The sequence below is a fragment of the Varanus komodoensis genome, unplaced genomic scaffold, assembly GCF_004798865.1.
Source record: "Varanus komodoensis strain SLA01 unplaced genomic scaffold, ASM479886v1 scaffold1, whole genome shotgun sequence".
Taxonomy (NCBI): Eukaryota; Metazoa; Chordata; class Lepidosauria; order Squamata; family Varanidae; genus Varanus; species Varanus komodoensis.
This window is the reverse complement of record NW_025335268.1, coordinates 128,522,598-128,544,609: the sequence shown is the minus strand read 5'-3', so window position 1 is coordinate 128,544,609 and position 22,012 is coordinate 128,522,598. Positions and strand designations below refer to the sequence as shown.

At 38.2% G+C, this 22,012-nt stretch overlaps 1 protein-coding gene across 5 annotated transcripts in view; it reads right to left on the bottom strand.

The window, feature by feature from the left end:
• The window catches only part of MDM4 (MDM4 regulator of p53), a 32,374-nt gene that overhangs the window by 5,835 nt on the left and 4,527 nt on the right, over positions 1–22,012 (bottom strand). For 4 of the 5 annotated variants that reach the window (XM_044445660.1, XM_044445679.1, XM_044445669.1 and 1 more), the window contains 9 exons: positions 21,875–21,982; positions 17,861–17,935; positions 14,144–14,277; positions 12,492–12,541; positions 5,428–5,495; positions 4,680–4,779; positions 3,130–3,287; positions 2,236–2,382; positions 879–959 (listed from right to left, as the gene is read on the bottom strand). In XM_044445660.1, the coding sequence (XP_044301595.1) occupies positions 879–959; positions 2,236–2,382; positions 3,130–3,287; positions 4,680–4,779; positions 5,428–5,495; positions 12,492–12,541; positions 14,144–14,277; positions 17,861–17,935; positions 21,875–21,949 (888 nt within the window). In that variant the 5' untranslated portion in view covers positions 21,950–21,982. The remainder of the gene's footprint in view (positions 1–878; positions 960–2,235; positions 2,383–3,129; positions 3,288–4,679; positions 4,780–5,427; positions 5,496–12,491; positions 12,542–14,143; positions 14,278–17,860; positions 17,936–21,874; positions 21,983–22,012) is intronic. The other variant, XM_044445698.1, reaches the window with a different exon arrangement.

Here is a 22,012-nt window from a genome sequence, read left to right as displayed (position 1 = left end):
CTCACCTCCCAGCCTACTGCTCCATCCATTTCTCTTCATTCCTGGTTCACTTCCAGTACAGAAGGATAACCCAGGACTGTACAGAAAGCAACCCTCCCTTCCCCAGCACCCCACCAAGATTTCTACTTTTTAAATGAGCAAGTAGGCATATGAATGACAGCCCTATCCTATCTAATTTGTTCCTCAGGCAGTAGCCCTGATATTTACCAGAAAGAAAACTAAAAATGTAAAAGCCTTGATCCTCAGCTGATAGTAAGCCTAAACATATACACGTCTTGGTCAGTTGCTGAACCAAGGCCTCTAAAATAACTGGGTTCAAAGCCATAAGGACCCCAATCTAAAGCAAGCTGGCCTTAAGGGACCCTGAACTAAGGATGAATGGCAGAATAGATACAGAAAGCTGAAAGGCTGCAACTAAGTTGACTGACTACTGGACTATGGAGACCATTATTGTCAGAGTTTTGTAAACCTTAACAATGAGGAAATGTATCCTGTAACAAGCCTTTGAGGACACTCATGTGTTTATGTAGACAATGACCATGAAAGTTAATGCCAGAATAAGTTTGCTAGTCTTAAAAGTGCCAGAACACTTTGCTGTTTAACACATCACTGTACATTTTCTTTAACTTAAATCAGTAAATGGCTACTCATATGCTGACAAGATGACTAATTACTACCAGTTCAGATGGTCTAATAAGGAACAAATTAATCTGACACCTTGTTCTTTTTAAAAACACATCAACAAAAAGAGATGGTATATTTTGTTGCTTAAGTATTAAAAGAAATACACTAATAATAAACTGAATAAAATATACTTCAAACCTCAAATCATGAACATAATGAGCAAATTAGGTATAATAAGCTCCAAGCAGACATACCTCAGTGGGAGTATCTACATCTGTGTCATCACTTAAACACTGTGAATCCTCAAAATCATCAGAAGATGCAAATTCATTTGCCTGCAATATATACATCAAAAAAGGCACATGCATGCTATGACAATATCTTGAAAATATAACACATCCAGCCTCAGGTTTCTGGGAAGTGTTTGGAATTTATATCAAACAACATTTCCTACAGTTCCATCTGTTCTGGCAATTCACTCTGCATTGCAAAGGCAAGCTACAGTCTTTATACATCCATTATTGTTCACGCAGTGTTCTGGTGTTCTCATAACAACCAACCATGATGTAAGCAACCCATGGGTTATTGTGCATGAGCATGAGAGTAGTCAGCCTCCTACACTTCAGCTTTTACTCAACAAGCCATGATCTGCTCCTTTGTTTAGTGTGCTGACAAACCCTACACCAATGGGTTGCTTTGGGGCTAAACAACCTAGAAGTTCTCATGATTTATTGTTCAGCTCCTAAACAAACAGCCTGGGTTTGGGCATCATGTTCAACCTACAAAGGAGTCAATCATCTGCTGCTGATTGAAACTGAAATGGCTGGCACACTGTAGGCCATTTTAACTTTGGTCCCTAAGAGTTCATAGTTACTTTTACCCATAGGCTGTTGTCACATGTGAACTTTTCCACAGTGTACATGTTCTGGAATGATGCAGCCAACTGCAAGTACATACAAACTAAAGGAATCACCATCTCACACAATTTTCTTGCATCTCCCATATCAGTACTCCTGTTACTAAGCCGGAGTCTGAGAGCTGCTTCAGGCACCTCCACAATATAAAGCAAGTCCTTGACCCAGGAAAAATATCTGCAGAGTAATCTATATGATTTAATCTTCCCATATACATGTGACCAATTCATCATTAGTTTAACACTTTTAGTGAACATTTTCTTCCTCATAACTGCATATCATGATTATCCCAATTTTATAGGGACAAAAGTAACTTGGCAAAGATAATATGACAAGTCCATCTTGCCCACAGGTGAAAACTGTTACATTATTTGCTGGTCTATGATATGGTTCCCAGATTTTGGCAAGCTATAAAGCAAATTAGATACAAGATCTCTCATGTAACTAGTAGTCATGTGAGTACATTAATACTGAAGAGAAAGCTGATTATAATTTTTAATGCAAGTTATTCTTAACATATTGAATCCTTGGAAAGCTAGACCTGAATTCCAGCTGATTAGTGCAAGAATACAGAACAGGTTCTTTAGGACATCATAGCATGGAATGAGTAACAAAGAAACTGTCCCTAACCATGCAAGAGGAGGATCCATGCTTATTAGGCCAAATGATCAGCAACCAATTCAGCCTTAGAGCTTACCATTTTGCTATACTCTTTTTCATCTTCATTAGCTTGCTCACAATCAAAAGTTTTTGTAGGGACTGTGACTTCCAACTGATCAGAAGCAGCTTCATTGAGAAACCATAAGTCATCAGTTGTATCTGAAACAATGGCAGTATCTACATCCTAAAGAAAAATGGGAAGATCGATCTGCAAAACCTACTTTTATTATACTCAGTATTAAGTGCAGATACAACATTTGATCAAACAAGACTTCTTATCAAACCAGACACAATGAGCAGTAAATTGTCATCTTTCTAGTTCTCATCAACACTGCTATCCTGACACTTTCTGCAACATGTTCTGAGTGGGTTTACTCCAGACCTTGACCATTAATTTAACCAAAAATTCTTCAGTGAACCCAAACACTTATACATATTTAAGTATTTTTTTGGACTGTATGCTCCCAAGTACTTCACTTTCCAAAAGGAAAAGGTAAATCTTCATATACAAAACTAACCAACTGTGAGAGGAGGGAAGAGTAATTTCCCCCAACTTCCTATTTCCTGCTATCCAAAGTTTGTGCATCTTCAAAGTGTCAAGTCAAAACAATTACACCTATACTCTCTGCTCCTTGGACTAATGACTTGCCCAATTATCCTAAACTATTTTGTTTCATTTTATTATTTCTGAAAGGCTTTTCTCCTTCCCTGAAAGCTTTCAAAAAAGGAAAGCTTTATACCAGAAGGGACATTGGGGGAAACTTGGGGGAAAAATTCCACTGGGAGGCATGCTGATGGTTGAGTGCAGCTGAAGACAAAAGCCTTTCATAGCACTCTGCGCTACCCCACATGGAATTAGGCCAAAAGGCACTGTTCCCATACCCCATGTTAATACATATACATCAAGAAAGTTCTGTCGCCTAGCATTTACCTGATTAGTATGTATATCTGTTGAGCCATTACTTCTAGACTTGTAATTATTTCTCAGATTCCCCAAAAACCACCATGGAAGACCAGCTACATCCCACTCTTCAAGCACCAGATCCAGTGTGGCTTGCTCTTTTGAAAGATTATCTAACAAAATTATATCTGTAGGAGCCAAGTAAATTTCACGTTAGAATATGCTTCCGATTCTGAATTGACAAAATCCCACACAAAGTTCCTTCTTGGATCAATAGCCTTCTGTTAAACTAAAAGCATGTCTGAGGTAGAGTAGGGGATATAGTCTGCTCCCCAGCCAGACCTTAAACATTGTATTAAATAATTTCATGCCTTAATATAGACCACTCTCTGCATGTGTTATATGTCAAACAAATTCACTTTTGTTCCCAAGCAATATCATTTTAACAAGGAGAATAATAGGATCATCTCAATGAATTATTGACTGGCTGTTTTTTAATAAATTTTCCACCATAAATTCAATTATGATTAATATTCTATCTTCTGAACAAGTAATCAGTGACTTCACAAGCTAGAAGACTATTCTAGAAGCATGGAATGAAGCCATGCTTGCAACCTCCAGTTATAAAAGCTGAATATTTAAGTTTTTGAACCTATATACAGAGTGCTAAAATCTTTCCTTGTATAAATAATATTCTTTAAGAAGATAGTTTTGAAAAATGAGGCTGTCGAGATGGAATAAAGACTGAAATTAAATGGGAACCTTACAAGTCTAACAATGTGCCTACAGTAAGAGCATATGATGGACATATACATATTTCATACCAGATAAGAATTTTCACATCCAAAGAGTGGTATCAGATACTTTTTCACCAGTACCTTGTTTTAAGGAAGAGTGTACAAAATACAGCCTTTATTTTCTACATGCACCAATAAAACATTGAGGCAGGCAGGCAATACTTGTTTCTTTTTTTAAAATACCCTATAGAGTGGTCCAAAGTATTTGATATCAGTGCTCAATGACAAGATTTTTGTTTGTGTAAAGATTCAAAGGATCATGAATACCTGGTAAAGACAGCAGATTCTGCCCTAAGTCACACTTTGGAAGATTAATTCCAAAGTTCCTTTTTCCTTTTTTAATTTAGTGCAAAAGCATCCTGCTCGAACCCACCGTGATCTGTCTCAGGACAGAATTTCCCTCTCCAAAAAACTTTGAAATGAGGCACTGCCTGCCCAGCAAAATACCACCCTGTCTTACCACAAGTCAGCAATGCTATGGAATTCATCCCTGCTTACAGGACACACATTTCTACTGGACAGACAAAAAGGCTCTAATGAGAAGCAAAAATCTCTTGGTTATAAGAGCTGATCAGAGAGAAATGCAGCTCATTCTAGGTGCTTCTCGACCAGTGCATATATGCTAAACTTCTATGTATAACCATGCATCACAGAAATGATAATGAAATAAAGAACCAAATACAGCAAAAATAAAGAGCAGCAAAATCTTGGTTCAAAAATGAGTCAGTAAGAAACAGTGTTGCACACATGCTTTACTATGTTCAGTCCATACATTGTACTTACCTTCATCCTCATTGCTTGCATACTTTGAGGTAGACAAAGTAGATGTGTCACCTTCATCTCCTACTTGCCCAGTTCCAAAGCTTCTCTCTGTGCTACTCTGCTTAAAGGAAGAAGGAAAGATAACCATTAGTGCATGAGATCGTAGAGAGGCATAGGGATGCAACACTTCTTTTCTGAGTCACCAGCTGCAGAGCAACACCAAGGACTTATAAAAGGAACAACGGTTTGACCAAACAAAGAACATTTCTCAACTGACCAAGAAGATTGTTAGCAATCAAGTAGTGCATAAGTAAATCTTACAACAAAACCAAAAAAGTCAATAAAAGTTTCTAAGTGCTGCACTCTACTAACAGTAAACTTGTTAACTTCTTCCCAAATCATGTAGATCTGTCTCAAGCTAAACTAACGTTATACAACAATGTGGGCATTGGAAACTTTTTAAAAATGCAACTAAGCAATTCTTACATGTTCTCACTTCAAAAAATCTCACCCAGGAATATGAAAACAATGCAAGCTGGTACGACTTAGAAGAAGTGTTTCACCCCAGGAAACAGATTCAGAGAATGGAACTCTGTTAGGTAGAGAACAGAGAATGTTCACTCTGTCCCTGGTCTGTGGATTCCCAAAACTTCTGAGGAAGGCAAAAGCCCTCACTCAAGCAAGTCAGAAGTTCTGACAATCCACTATGCACAGGTACAGAGAAGGGGCACTCTGTACGACAAAAGAAACCACCCAGCAGTGGGTTTACCTTCAGTTGATCTTGGCTTGGATTATCCACACTCTGATCCTTTGCGAGAGCAAGTGTCTGTGCAGCATCTAGACAGCAGGTAAAAAAAGAAAAAACCTTCCCTGGTAATAACCATTCTTACAACAGAGAGGGGTCCCTTGAAAAGCAACTACATCCAATTTTGGCACCTGTGAGGTTGAACGTGTAAAAAGCTGGAGTATAGTCTTCTTGGTCAACACTGCTCCATTATCTAGGTCATTCATACTTAAAGACTGCAATATATGTCTCCAATTCTTTACCACCCTGAAATGGTCATACTCTGACCTCCTAAACAGCAATCTATGCCATTTCCTACTAGCATCTTCAGAGAAACTGACCAAAGATCAAGCTAGCTGTGATATTTGTCATGCAATTCACCCTTGTGTGGCTGAGTTTTGTTTTGTGTTGTTTTTATTAAACGTAGCTAGTGTACAAAAATGCCGAATTAACATGCAATTCCAGTTAAAATTAACACATCAACTCAATGAGTGGAAGTTTTCTTCCCAAAGCAAATAACAGGCCCACAGAAAGTAAGTGTGCTGCCTTGACTGGGGCAAGGGATTAACACTCGCTCTTCTGACAAGATGGATGTGGTATAGCTCCTATGCCTTTTAATAGCTATGTAAGGGTCAACTATATCACATCCAGGTGAATGAATTGTTTAATTTCAGTCACAGACTAAAGAGAAATAGTGAAATAAATCATAAAACAAAATGCATAATATATAAACCCTAACCCAATAAAGTCATTACAATAGCTGCATACTTGAGATAATCAAAGAGTATACCAGGAGAGTGACCTAAACTTAAGTTTACAATTAAAGCCTACTAATTTCAATTTATGTAAATATATAGTAGCTGCACAGAAGCTTGCTACTTTTATAGTGACCTTCGAATCATGCTATGACAAAAAGTATATTAAATATTGTTCATTCACGCTTCAAAAACCACTGTATAATATATACAAGTGATGCATAATACAACATGCTCTAACATTTTCACTTCACCAACCCTACAAATGCATACTCATTCATGATATGGTTTCCTTCTGAATCTTCCTTCCAATAAAAGCAGGGCATAATACAGTACATTAAATCTTGCCTAAGAAACAGTTGTCCTAAATTTAGGGATATGCAAATCAGACAAGTATTCCTCAAGGGAAAAATGTCCTCCCATTATCTCTATATTTGGGATATTTTAAAGCACTACTTACATGATTTTGTAGCTCTAATTCCTAAATATATTATTCAATTACCATTGTAGCCTTTCCTATCCTAATAAACTGCTGGGGTGTGAACTAAAGATTTCTCAATTTCTTATGAAACATAATTTTCTCTTTCATTTAATGTCAGCAGGGCCAAGCCCACTGGAAGGGGTTGGGAATCTGTTTTAGTGGTAGTGGATCTTAAGAATCCGTGTAGAGGCCTCCACAGGAACTTGCTGTCTCTAAATTTATGTACACATTGCAAACAAAACTCAGAATTCCCAACTTTATATACAAATCTTAGGCAACGTATCTTGAAACTGAGCATAACTTTCAATACACAGAGAGCTGAGATGCATATAGCATTTGAGAAATAACCTTGGCCTAAAAAACTTGGGTGACCAATGGAATGCAATAGCTGCCCTTCAAATAAAGAAGTTTAAGAATACCTCAATACCACTTTGGGTACTTTTAATGGCATAGTTAGTGTGTAAGCTGAGTCAGAAGAGTAAAGAAAAGTCATTATCTGCAGAATGTAGTTTCTTCAGTGAGCATATTGAGCATCCACTCATACTTTTATTTTCTTTGAGAAAGCCCTAACCATCTAATTTTTAATCTTCAAAAGTACTATAGGTTCCACTGCATTATGAAGAAATTGAACAGGAACTAATTTTTAGCTGCTAAATTCCAATCCCACTTCCAGCTGAGATACAGATGCAATGTGGGATACATTGACTAGTTTAAGCAACCACCACAGGTAGATGGACCATTGCCCATTGATATCTACTAGTACTCATCAAATAAACCAAATTAAGTCCTTTCACTGCTGCACAAAGAGGCCACTTTCCAGGTACATGTCAGGAACAGAGTGAGTGCTGGTCTCACCCTGCACAGAGGCACATTTAAAGGTAGCATATACTTTCTCATAGCCAGCCACTTCATGGTGTGTAAGACAAGACCCAAACAAAGGAGAAAATGTTTTTAATAGGTAATATTTTCTGAATAAATACAACATCATGTTGCATAAATTCAAAAGTCTGCTAGAAGTGACAGTTCAGATATTTGTCATGAGTGATTTGTCTCTCTTCCAACAGCTGCTGAAGGAAGAGAAAGACATGAGCTGGTAGCAGAAGAATAGAAAAGGGGTGACCCCACTCATTTTAGCTTTGCTAACACCTGCTGCCAGCACATGGTTCAAGAACTTGGCCTCTACTTTCCTTAATACAATTCCAAAAAACAGAAAGCCTGAAAATTAAGCTAAGGACAAGTAAAGAGAAGCTCATAAAACAATCTTCCTTGAAGTATACACAGAAATCCCTATCTCATTCTTCAGTCAGAAACAGCTAAGAAATGAAATAAATATAATACACGGCTCTGAGCGGATATATAGAAATTAGATTTCCACCCTGGAGAAGACACATACCCTGGAATACCTGAAGGGCAATATACATTATATTTTGTCTTCAGCACATGCATTGCAAAGCTTAATTGGGGCAATTTTCTAGTACAGGAAACAAAAATATGAAAGTCCAAATTTACCACCTAATTTAAAAAACACATATACATGCCAACCACTTTTAAAAAGTGGTAGAGTTGTTTCCTCTTCAAACATGCAACCTGCATTGTCTTTGCAGTTGAGTTTCGAATAATATAACACTCTTTACTTTTACCAGAAAAGAGCTTCAATTAGTTTTTTGAAATTAATTTGTTTAATCAAACATCATTCCATCATTGGTCACTATTCATTGGGCATTCCGTCTACCAACCTTTCTACCAAACTATTTTCTATGGTATAAGTAAGCTAATACAAATTCATACCCTGTTTACACCAACCCTGTTCTGGTCCATAAAGTTGCTAGTTCTATTTAGATGGGGTTAAAATGGAGAAGTTTGCAGGATTATCCACTCAAAGGAGTTCAGCTGTAGTTTAACAATTAACCTAAAAGAGATACTCTTACACTGAAATTCTGCAACACGGGGTAAAACATGCAGCTTGCAGCAGACATGCAGCCCCCTAGAAGCTAACTTTGTGTTCTCCACCAAAATTTATGGCAGAAAAAAACCCAGCAGTTTGCCACCAGATTTCATAATCAAACCATTCTGGAAGGCTAGAACAGCAAAATCCACTTTGTTTGCAAGATAAATGCGGCCATTTTTGCCTTCTCTACTGTTTTGCTGCCAAATTGTGAAGGAAACCACCATGTTTATGGTAGAGTTGCTGTGATTTCAGTGGCATAAAAGGAGGTGGTAAAGGCTGCAATGAGCATCAAAAATAGCTCCTGACCCCTGGAAATTTCACACCTCCATTTGTTTATTTGTGACCGAAGTTGAAGAAAGCACGCCCAAAGTTTATGTATGAAAAAGTATGTTAGTGTTCCTTTCATAAAATTGGAAGAAACCTCAAAGACCATCTACTTCAACCCTCTGACAATGTATGACACCAAATGCTAACACATTCCTGATTGGAGTAAGGCCTGTCTGGCCACGTAAAACTGGAGCAACCTATCATTCATCACCTTCCAAGGCAGCCCATTCCATTTTTAAACAGACCATTCATTCAGGAAGTTCTTCCTAGCAGTTAGCTCAAATTCACTTTCCTGTTATGTTGGTCCAGATATTACCCTGTGGAGCAAACTTCTTAATTCTTTTTAATCCATTTATACTCAATATTCGGTTCATCTTTCTCAGTTCATCTTATTTCCTTCTTTTAAACTGCCAACAATTCCTAGATCTTTTTCTCCTATTCACTCTCTTAGATATTTACAAACCGAGAGCCCCAAATTCTGGAAGCATTTCAAAACCCATTGGGCAAGATGCCAACTAAACTAAGAGTGGTTTCAGAGTTGCTCTGGACACAGAGCAGACAGCTACACCATTTACCAGGATGGAAAGTAAAATGTTACCCATGTGCTTTTGTCACACTTCAAGGCATCCTCTCTCAAACTTTTTACCTTGAAGTAACACTTGAAATAATGTTCATGTCTCAGGGAACCCCTGCATTAAAAAAAAGCTACAGAAGTAGTGTGATCCAGATATTTCAGAATGTATAAACCACCAAATCCAGTCAGCAAAGTCAACAGTTAAGGATGATAGAAATTGTAGTCAAAACAGCAAAAGGGCACCAAGTTAGGAAAGAGTGATTTTGCAGCATCTTCCAAAGTCTGTTAAACCCCTCAAATCCAGCCTATGCACAGGTACTGAGAAGTACCACAAAAATTAGTTATTTTACTTTATTAATCAGACATACCATCCTGCCATCCTTTTCATAAGAATTGCTGCACACTTTAAAAGGGGAAAGGCTCCTCTAGCCCAGCCTGATCTGTTTTGATATAGTCCTCTAGCCAGGTGCAAAGGCAGCAGCAGCCTCTTTCATCTCTTTGCCCCAGCACTGCCTCTGCTTATGTAGGCTTCATGGGTTGCCCACCACTTCCTCCTTCTGCTACTCACCATCTGAGGCCCATTTCTCACCCCTTCACCCTCAATGGCTAGCCATTTCTGTATAACAGAAAGAAGATGTGAAACAAGGGCTGTTGCCACTCATTTTATGTCAGGCACATTGAATTGCAACTGCACTGCTCCCTATGAGCCTGAGATGGATATGCTTGCCGCCCTGGCCCCTGCTGTCATGGACAGGGAGTCTCCCTGAGTCCTGCCCCATCTCCTAAAGAAACTGGGGCAAGCAGAAGGGTTCCTCAGGCAATAACGCATTTATGTTTATATTATAAACACACGTGTGAGAATGTGAAAACACTTAAACATGTGCATTTTCTTCATGATCTCTTGTGGGAACTTTAGTGACCTTTCACCAAGCTGTAGTGTCCCTGTCAGCCCGCACTGAAAAAGCTTCCTTAAGGAATTCTCTGAATCACTAAAGAATACACACATTTTTAAAGATTCCAGCTTCAGTACAATAGCTTTAAAAAGCATTATTTGATTTCCCTAGATTTCCATCAGATCCCCACACCAGGGCCATTTTGCTAATTAGGCCAAATTAGACATGATGCTAATTGCTTAAATGAAAAATTTAAAACAGTTCTGTATAAATAGAAACTGAGGGGAAGCCTCAGCAGTTTCAAGATCCTTATGGGTGAAAAGGGGAAATTTAACTCTCTCTCCATGATGGTTCCCAACAAATATCACTACTCTGACACTGCTAATTGCATATCCAGAAAGTGACCTTACCACCTGGCTAATGCATATGTCCAATTGGAACCAAAAGCACCATCTGAAGTTCTGACATCTTAAAATATTAGGTGGCTGGACATATAACTAAAAAAAATTGCCTACACCTTTGCGGTTGCACAATACAAGGTCAGGTCTGTCTTGTTTGGATTAGTTTTGTACCACACACAAGGACTTCAGCTGCATTCAGACAACACTCACTTTCAACCTGAGAATATTCCCTATGGATGTCCCCTATCCATGGATCAGTATTATAAGAACAAACCTTCTGTGACTGCATATTTCAGGGTTTCTTCTGGATGAACAGAAACTAATGAAATACATTCAAAGACATTTGCATAGAGGGGAATATAACAATAACTTTTACTCATGATGCGTGTATTTCTCATGATTTCTATGCTTTCCAATATTTGACTTCCGAGAGAGGAAAACAGTACACTTCGCGGAATATGCCTTTGGCTAACTGCCAGGAACAAATACTGCTACACATCTATGGCTAAAATGTTTCAAGACGTTTGAAGAAAAGGTAAAATGAGGACTGCCTAGCAATGTTAGAAAACAAGACATTCTCACAGGTAAACCCCAAATGTTTAATTAAATCACTAGCAAATAAAATGGAACTACTCCACTTGTCCTAGCCTTTAATATCAGGAAATAAACCAAAAACAGAATCCAGAGCAAGAGTGGACATTTTGCACATTTCCAGATTTTGGGGCTTATGATCTCCTCCCATAAACCCTAGTCAGCATAGCCAACTATAAGGCATGATGGGTGTTTTAGCTTAAAACATTCAGCAGGTCACAAGCCGCCTATGCCTGGTATAGATAAAAGCATCAGTTAAGTTCTCAGCAATGGAAAAGAATAGTCTTTCTCACTCTGCTCCCAAATTATTAGTTCATTTATTTAACACAATTCAGAGAAAATTAAATCCACAGAAGGAGACGGTATTTGAACACATAATTAAATGCTTAGTTCCACTCTCTGTGCTAGGACAATGGTCTCTAGATTCCATTCACTATGACCCAGTTTACCTGCAAAGGGGATCAGGGACTAAATAACTCATAGTCAGCTGTTTCACCACAGCAAGCAAGCACACTTCTTACTTTTATTTCAGATCACCAAGCACTGTACACATACCTTGATCCAAGGTTGCTGTCATGATACACTAACTCAGCACTCCGGGTTAGTATGATGGAGAAACAATCCAGAGTTTTAACCCATGGTTTGATCTTGTGTTACAACTCTGGGTTGTTTCTTCCTTGACAACCCACAGTGCTGGATACAAATGTCATGACAACACCTCAGGAATTGTGATCTGAAAAAAGTGAAAGTGAAAAACATGTGAGAGGCAGACCATAGTTAACTATGTTGTTTTGCCTGTAAGTCAGGTATTATGAAGCAACTAGGTCTGTGTGTTCAGTGCTCCAACTACCCCAGATGTCTTGACATTATATGTTCCTAGCTCTAGTCCTAGTCAAATCTTTTTCAGGTAAAAAGATGTATTCATTTTCTACCAGCAATTCATAGTGGATGTGTGAGAGTTGCAGTTTCCCCACTTCTTCAGAAGCCATTTCAAACCAAAGATGTTACATAGCTTTACTTACCGAAGTTACATTTTACAAAGCAGTGAATAAACTTGATTGATACTAAAAGAAACTTACCTGCAACAGTAGCTGAAGTCACATTCCGTTTCAACATATCATAAATAGGGCTGTGGAAAAGTAGTGACCAGTGAGAGCAGAACAGACTACCACAAGGAACAATGTATTATTATATTTTATCTGTTGATTGTGAACCACCCAGAATGCTTTGGCTATTGGGCGGTACAGAAACAACAGCATCTCCTAAACTTCAGGCATTATTCAGGACAAGATATCAAGGACTATGTAAAGTTCTGGAATAATCACATTTGCGTTGAGAGGCCTCCAGCTGAAGGGCAATTAGGCTCCTAGCGCATTTTGGTTCTGCATCCTTTTTATAAAGATTTTTCAACAAATTGAGATTGTTATCAGAATCTTTTAATAGGGCTGGGGAGATTCCAGGGTCACACTGTTCCCTCCCAAACCTACTGAGGGCCACCTTCATTATGTATCCCTACACTTCTTGTTTCCTTGCTAAATCAACATGGATTTTGTTGTGATCACCACAGCAGCAACAGAGGACAACTCAAGGGAAGGCATGTGTTGCCCACTCCTGTTTTATAATATCCCTCTATCTCTACCCACAGCACTCAAAACTTGTAATATGGAGATAAGGAACACTGATTAAAAAGATTCCAATAATTGTTTACTAATGTTCACCACTTAATTCCACTTCCAAAGTCAGCTGCACTCTATGGGTGAACTTTGGCAAACAGTGGAAGACAGGAGAGCTATAGTCCATGAAGCTGCTAAGAGTCGGGCATGACTTTGTGACTAAACAAAGGAAGCATACGGAAAAATAAAATACTGTGTCATCATGGTTAGTGTGTTGGACTGGAACTCAGGGGACCTAAGTTCTAGTCCTCACTCAACCATGAAATGCACTGGATGACTTTGAGCCGGTTAGTGACTCTTGGCCTAACCTAATTTACAGAGTTGTTGTGAGGTTAGAACAGAGGGGAAGGCGGCTATATAAACTACCATGGGTTCCCTGCAGAAGAAAAAAAGCCAGGATATGAATATAAGAAGCATTTTTTAAAATGCCACTAGGTTCTAACACAATTTTTACAAAGCCTCATTTCTCTTGAATAGGTTCAATGATGTCTAGCCTTTCACCATAGGAAGAACTTAATACTGCAACATATAAGGAATCATGTACAGAAAAATTCAATTATATGTTTTTATCTCCAATGTGGGCATTCTAGGACTTGATAATGGTGGGTATGACAAATCATTTGCAACAGAATTCTTGTCCATACCATCCGGACTGAAAGAAAATTAAAACTAGGCCCCTTGGTCAGACACTTAAACTGGATGTGAAGACTTTGTTTTCAGGAAGTACTTTGCCCTTTCACAAGAGCCAGATACAAAACAGTAGCTCAGAAAAGTAGATACTGAGTTCTAACAAGTTGCTTCTAAGTATATACACAAGCCAGAAATTTGTTTTTACCATCAGAACTGGAAAGAACAAATCTGTTTCCTCTTAAACTCTTGATTTTAACAGTGTAATTTAGAAAAGGCTACTTGTTTTGACTACTAGGGGTTGGAAATCTTAAATTTATGATCTACCACAAATCACCTAGAAATCTGTCAGCAGATCCCCACTTACCTTCTGCCTAACCATGGTTAAATCATGGAAATCTTACTTTGTATATCCTTAAGAGGCTTCTTACCTTGGGTCTTTCACAGAGAAGCTTTCACGACCCAGAAGATCACCCAGTTGGTCTCCGCCACAATACACCATGTGCTGCTGCTCTTTATCATACAACTGCTTCAGCATGATATACTCTCCAAGATAATGTATAATCTAGATCGATAAAAGACAGCTTCAGTTAAAACTAGTCTGCAGCAAATAACGAATACTGTTTTCTTCTTCAATTATTCCAATAATTGTCAGTGATTTTTTTTATCCTCTTATTCTGGCTAACAGTATTCTGTATCAATTCTGCTTTAATTCTATACAGTTTCCATCCCTAATACATTTCTTTCATGAATTAATGTTTGCTATGCCCTTGGTATCCCCTTGAATATATGTGAAAACTGGGAGACAAAGAGACTTGATACTACCATTTCCTGTAAGCCAGTAGTAGTCTACCACAAATAACAAATTACATGTTAAAGTACAAAGAGTTAAGTGAAACTTGCAGCAAAATACTGTGGTATATTATCATGTCCTAAGAGTAGTCTTCCAGCTCATATTCCTGATAGCCTGGAACAGAAGAGCCTTGTGAAGCTGTCCAGGCTTTGAAGCAGGGCATGGGTCAAGGATAAATCTTTCCCATTCCTTCATTTGCAACCAAATCTGGAGATAGATGTGTTTTTCATCTCCCTAGCCCTATTTCTCTACTTTTAACAGGATGCTACTATAACCTCTCAAAGGGATAAGCACTCCTCTGCCCTGCATTTTCCTCCTCCCTCCCCACTCTGTCACAGAAACAACTCACACCCACCAATATAGTAGACTGACACAGTCTTCAAATCTTTCTCCTACACCCCTGTGCCCTACTAGTAGGCTCCACTGCCTTCAATATTCTAAGTTCATATATTGTTGCGCAGGATGGGGGGAGTTTGTGGGGGAGATGATTAATATGCCATTTTCTTACATTCACAAACATGCTATCTTCCATACATATAAGGTCTCTGATTATACAAAAGGTACCATCTAGTTTTTGGGTGGCCTCATTTCATTTTTCAACCAACAAAGTAGAACATATTGCTTTGAAATCTGTAGATGTAAACAGTTTAGAAATACTGGTAAATAAAAAGGAACACTGTTTAGGTCAACTATTTATGAGAAGGACTAAAACCTGAACATTCAGCTGCTGAGGTACTGAAAGAACTGAAGGACAGAGGGTTTTTTTTTTAAATCAAGCTTTAAAATTTCCTGAGAAGTGAACACTGATTTACTGCTTTTGTTTTACTGAACCCTTTATGCTAAGTGCCTTAAAATCATTCTCATATATCCTAATTTTATCAATCTGCAATGTGAGAATGGAGGCTAGAAGACACTGACATGGTTTTCTCCCATGAAAATACACACCTGGCTATACAACATCCAAAGGTTAATTGTGGGTTCACATCATGAGAAGGCAAAATTCCCTGAAGATAATCATGCTAGGGAAAGTAGAAGGCAGAAGAAAAGGAAAACCAAATATGAGATAGATTGACTCCATAAAAGAAGTCATTGCCTTCAATTTATAGGAGCTAAACAAGGCTATCATAAATAGAGTATTTTAACAGTGCTTTCATACATAGGGCCACCATAAGTCAGAAACAGCTTGACAGCACAGAACAGCAAGTTGTGGGTTAAACAATTAGTAGTTAAGCTATCCGTTGGTTGTTTAACCCATGTTTCACCTGCAGCATCTAGGTTTGGCTGTCATGTAGCAACCACTGACTGGGGGCTGAATATTCAAAAAGACCACACAATGTTCCATAGCACACTGGTCATTTATTAATTGTGAGCTTGAGTGGACTCCGGGGGATGGTGGAGGACTGGAAGGCCTGGAGGAATGTTGTCCATGGGGTCACGATGGGTCGGACACGACTTTGCGACCAACAACAACATTTATTAATGCAGTCATTACCACTACTGCATGCAAAAAACCCAACAATTTAAAATTCTAATAGCCTTATAACCCATTGTCTTAGTTTTTATTCAATGTCTAACCAGTATAACCCCAGTGGCTGGACTAACAGATCAATATACAGGAATTTTACATACGAAGCCCACAGCTATCAAAGATCATACTATAAACACAGATTTGGATCTTTAACCCTTTGAAAAGTCAGTTTTTATCTGTGACTTACAGATTAAAAAGAAATGCCCTTAGTACAGAAGAAATATGTAACCTATATTTAGCAGCGTATGTTCATGGTGCTTTCAGTGTGTTAGGTGAATAAAAATACTGTGTATATGTATCATATGTATTGTAATTGAAGTCACGAGTGTTGAATATGTATTCCACTATAAAGATATTCACCAATAACCCATTCCAAAGTTTACTTCTATACCACCCAATAGCCAATGCTCTCTGGGTGGTTCACAACCACTTGTCCACAAGTCTTCCATCCAAGCACTGCTTGAGGCCACAGTCATTTTATTTTTAGCAACTGACTCATACTGTATGCCTTTAAGCACAGTCATGGTAAAAATGGACTTAATATGTAGGTCAAATAATTCAATTCACATAGAATGTACACTCAGAATATCAATATGCAGCAAATCACTATCTGTACTAAGAAAGTTCATATTAAGCATAAACTTCATGAACTGCTTGATTGCAGTGTCACTGCCTCAAGTGCACTCCAGATCCAATCAACTACAAGTGGCACAGTCACATCCTACTATATAACAGGTAAGTGAAGCCCATCTTTCAAGCAATACGTTAAGCATAAAATCTGGCTTCCCCTTCTATAAAAAAGGTTCACCTGGAGATAAACACAAAATGAAAAATTGGTAGGGCTGCTTCCACCCACTGCAGGGGGAACATGTTCTTACTGTTCTAAATGTAAGCTCCTATGGCAAATTAACATTTTACACTGAACCTTTTCATTGAAAGTATTTAATTTGCTTTTGCAAAAATATTAGAGGTTAAACAAGTTATTTAAATGCATAAGTGTTTAAAATAAGTCACATAGCTCTGCAGGACTATCTGACACATTCCTAATGAAAAACCACTGCATTTAATTCCTAGCTGACAGGATACCACTGTAAATCACAGCTAGTGTCATTTTTCTAATCTTGTACACACTTTGCATTCTAATCTTAAAATAAATGATTTGGAAGGTAACTTGGGTTTAGCTGACAAGACATTCCCAAGAAAAGAAAAAGAAATTAAAAAGTCTAATTTTAAAACTTTCATGCATCAATTGGCAACAAGAAAAAGCATCTCTTAGTGGTCCCTCAGGAATACAGTCACCTACTGTAATTTTCTAGACACTCTTAAAATGACTTCTGATACTCCTGAACTATTTCTAGTATTTGTATTCAACACTTATTGTACTCTTGTAGCAACTGCTACAGAATGCTCCTAAAAGCTCCACATTTTCCTTTCTATTTTGAATGATCACAATCATTTGCTCTTATTCTGGAAGCACTTCAACTTAGCTTCGTCACAACAGCAAGCTGGAAGAAAACCTCTTCTGCTTGGAATGCTAGGGATACAGACTTCGTTTAAACTATATGGCTCCTTACCCTTAGTTACAAACAAATAAAATCAAGGCCCCTCTTACACACTGCAGGAGGCAGCAAGTATTAATATGTATCTTTTTTTCTTAATTTGTGAAACACTTTTGGAACCCATTTGGGTCAAAAAGGCTGAATGGATGAAACAAGGCAATCATTAATCCCACCTCCCCTACACAGCAGAGAATGCATATCAACTCACCTCCTTTAGTGTGAAAGTTTCCCCTTGAGCACCTGCAGCTTGCAAAATCTTCAGAAGTTGTAGCTTTGGTCGTACCTAAGATACACAATTATTTAAAACCCATGTTACAGATTTAATACTGTAGTTATCTTACAAAAGGTTTGCATAGCGTACACGAAACAAAAACCAAATGCCTCATGCAAACCTCAACCACAATACTACCAACTGTGTTTCTAGGCTGGACTACATGAACACTGTGATTCCAATGCCTCAGTGATCCTGAGACTGATTTACTTTTTGAAGTGACATGGCAACAGGCTTCTTCTGCATTGGTACCCTTCCCCCTGGTCATGATTTGTTTTGTATTATAGTGTACTTGTATAATTCTATTGCTTTATAGTGGTGTAAGGTATTTTGAGATTTCTGCAAAAGAGAAGCAATGCAAAGATACTGTGAATGAATAAGCCAATCAATACAAACTTTCCCCAACTACACTGGAACAAATAATTTCACTGAGACAATGCAATTCAAAAGTAATTCTTGACTTGATATTGAATATTGGACCTACATATAAAGAGAAGCAACCAGCATAAAGATAATCCTACTTCTTTTCTCTCTCATGTTTATAAAAACCAATTAGGGTGATAATAGTGCTTCAGCAACTCCAGGTGAAACACCATTCAAGAGCAAAGCAAATTGCACTTGTAATTCCAGAAACAACTTTATAAAGCAGAAAAAAATGAGATCTGAAAAGAACTGTCAGAAAACGGAGCTTTCTAAACCGGACTAATTATTTTTCCTCACAGAAATAAGCCAGAAGGAACAATTTATGCCAGGTTAACATCATTTACATAATACGGGGCACCATTCTGCATCTCAATTAAGGGTCCCAGCCATGCTGGGCAAGAAATCGCATGTAGGATTAATAGCCAACTTCTACCTGTGGTTATTGACTCTTGCCCTCCTGCCTGATATGGCACATATGCAGAGATATTGAAGAGCAGAATGCTCTAACCTTGCACTGGACTTTTGTTTTAGGCAGCAAAGGGCTATTTCTGAAAAAGCCCAAAGGCAGGCAAGATACTTCTGGAACATGCTCATTGTAGTTCAGAAAATTCAGGAGGAAGGAATCTGTGTATGAGGGGACAGGAGTGGTTGTCAGTAAAAAGTGAGACATTTGCAAGACATTTGTTTTGAGACAGAGTTGAAGAGATACAGCATGGAAAAAACATTTTTCTGTATGTTAGTTCTTTGATACCAGGGTATGCACACTAAGGGCAAAATGTAAATAACAAATGGTCAACCTGCAGCATTGACGTAAAAAAATGGCACAGGAACAAAGATCTGCAGCATCCTGAAACAACAAGGTCCATGATCCCCCTTAAACAATAGAAATTCAGAGGATAGATTTGGGAAAGAAACAAACTGCAGTATTGTTCAGGATGAGTGGGCAGTGGCAGGAACAAAAGCTGACATGGTCAAGTCATTCCAGGCCAACCACCTAAACTTATAGTTCATCATCAGGCTGAAGAGCCTGCTGTTGTAGGCAATGATTACATACTCATCTTCCTTCTGTCTGTGGAATTACTCTGTTTTGTCAGGAGTACCCAGTACCCAGACAGGTATATTCTATTCTACACTATCCCTCTTTGACCCTGGATTCTGTTTAAAAATAATTATCCCCCAGTATGCCCTTCTCTCTGAATGCACCATCTTTTACAAATGAATGTTCTTCCTATTTATTCCAGAACAGCCTTCCCAAATCTGGAGCCCCAGGATGTGTTGGATTACATCTCATTATTCCAAGCTAGATGTTTCGACATCTAGGAGGATGCCACCTTGGGAAAGATGTTTTTGAGAAATCAAGCCCATGGGAAACATCCAATTTCCTGTTTGCTTTCCAGTCTGTTTCCACAAGATATAAACTTAAATTTCAATGCCTGCAGTACTCCAATACAATCCTCTTCCATAATCAATTAACTGAATTACAGCCCCCAAAGTCTAGGGCCACAGTCACATAGATGGATTTCAAGCCAAGTCACCTAAATTCATTCCAGCTGTTTCACTGGAACTCTTAAGTCCTCTTGATATAACCAAATTGGAAATAAAGACTTTCCTTCTTATATTCCTATACAACCCACCCAACAACCAAAGCTCTCTGGGAAGTTACCTTGTTCTCAGCATTGACAGCAAATATTCAGTTCAACTCAAATATCTTATTTATAATTATTTCTAAAGCAAGCTGAAAAATTACTTATGTTTATTACATGGGGTCTAATAGATTAACTCCTGTGCAGAGATCAATTAGAAAGAAGTTTACCAACTCCTTCCTTCTTGACTAGCCAATCTGTTGACCATGCTTGTCTTTCTGGCTTCTGTCCAAATCATCCCATCAGACTTCTACCTCTCTGGGGTGATATGATAAGGTGCCGTTGCACTTTCTAGCATGTTACTATGTCCGGTATGTTCCTGCAGTGCTCCTCTAGTCACTGCCTATTTAACTATGGCCAAGCATTGTTAAATATTCCATGAAGTCAACAATGCCCTTTTGTCAATGTAAGCCTTCATTTTCATTGCATTATTGCTGTAGATTTGGCCTTAGTTTCAGAACCAAGACTTAATTGGCTTCAATATACCCTGATCAGTAACTAGGCCAAGCTTAACCAGACAAACATCACCACTGGCTCAAAAACTAAGTGAACTGTGTTAAATGTTATAGCTATGAAAATCTAGTAGCTAGCAAAACACAAACCTAACTGAAAAGCCTTGCAAGGGTCAAAACAGGCTATCTGGAGAACAAGTTACCCACTACAACCTTAATACAACCCATAGATTCTCAGAGTGACTTGTTTATAGCAATCAGTTCAGATAATTTGATAAGCCATGCTGCCAACAAGGCTCATGACCTGTGGCTTACCATGACATGTGAACCTAGTAAATGCAGCAATGGTGGGTCCAGCATATGAACAAACATGGGGTCTGAAGTTCACTTAGAAAGTAAACCCATATAAATGCCAAGTCTCTGTCTCTAAAACAGTCCCATCTACCAAACATATGCAAAGGAATGCTTTCCGTATCATTTTCTTGGTAGAGAGGCAAGGTACAGATCAAATAAATTAACTGTTTAGGGTCAGGGTGGACAATTGTGAGAACCATTTCTACCCCCAGGACCCTGCCCTCCATAGGACACACTCCCTCTCCCTACCAATTGGCAGCTTGCTACCAAAATTCAACAGCAAACTACTCTGCAGGACTCCATAAAAACTATTGGCTACATTAAAAAAAACTGTTCCTGCCCAGTGAGGGCCACACCAAGGAAGGTGCATGCAGCCAACAGGTTGCCTACATTTGTCTTATAAGATCCAACATACATAAGAGAAATCTTACACACTTTCAGAACAAAGAACTTCACAGAAATGTACAGATCATATTTTCTTGCATGATCACAAATAATTTACATTACTAAAAGAAACTTCAAACTGCAAATCGCTTACTTCTAATTTCCAGTGGAATAGCAAAAATCCCTAGTCTTGAGTCATTTTGAAAACTGAGTCATTTATTATAGAATAAACTCCCATGCATTAAAGTCTACTTCAGCAAATGAAAACTGTATTGCATTTTAACACACAGTTCAGTTCTATCATTTGTAGCCCAATTGGTTACAGGTTTATCGTATTACTAGCAGGAATTAGCTCAGTAGTACAGGGCAAATGCTTCAGAAAGGGAGCATCACTGTGGTAGGATACTGTGTTGTTTTAAAATGCATATTACACAATTCCTAGCTAAATCAATTATATTTGGCATCCAATAAAAATGCAACTTTTTGAATAGTTACTTTGATTATCTTACAAGAATATATTCTTTAAACTTAACCTAGTCCATCAACACTTATAGTACAATAAATGTTAGTCTTTAAGGTGCCAGAAAGGACCAAGTTATAGCCAAGCTACCTGAGTCAACGGATAACCTTTACTGGTATATCATTACATTCTATTAGACTGTCTTGCTATCAGACACTCTGCAAAATCAAGTTACCTGTTTGATTGGTTCTAGTGATGTTCTACAGGCATTCTCAGATGATGAATATTGTGCAGAGGAGGAAGATGACATTTTGGCAGTGAAGTAGCTGGCTGCAGTACAAACCTAAAACAGAAATATTAAACAATTAGTTTG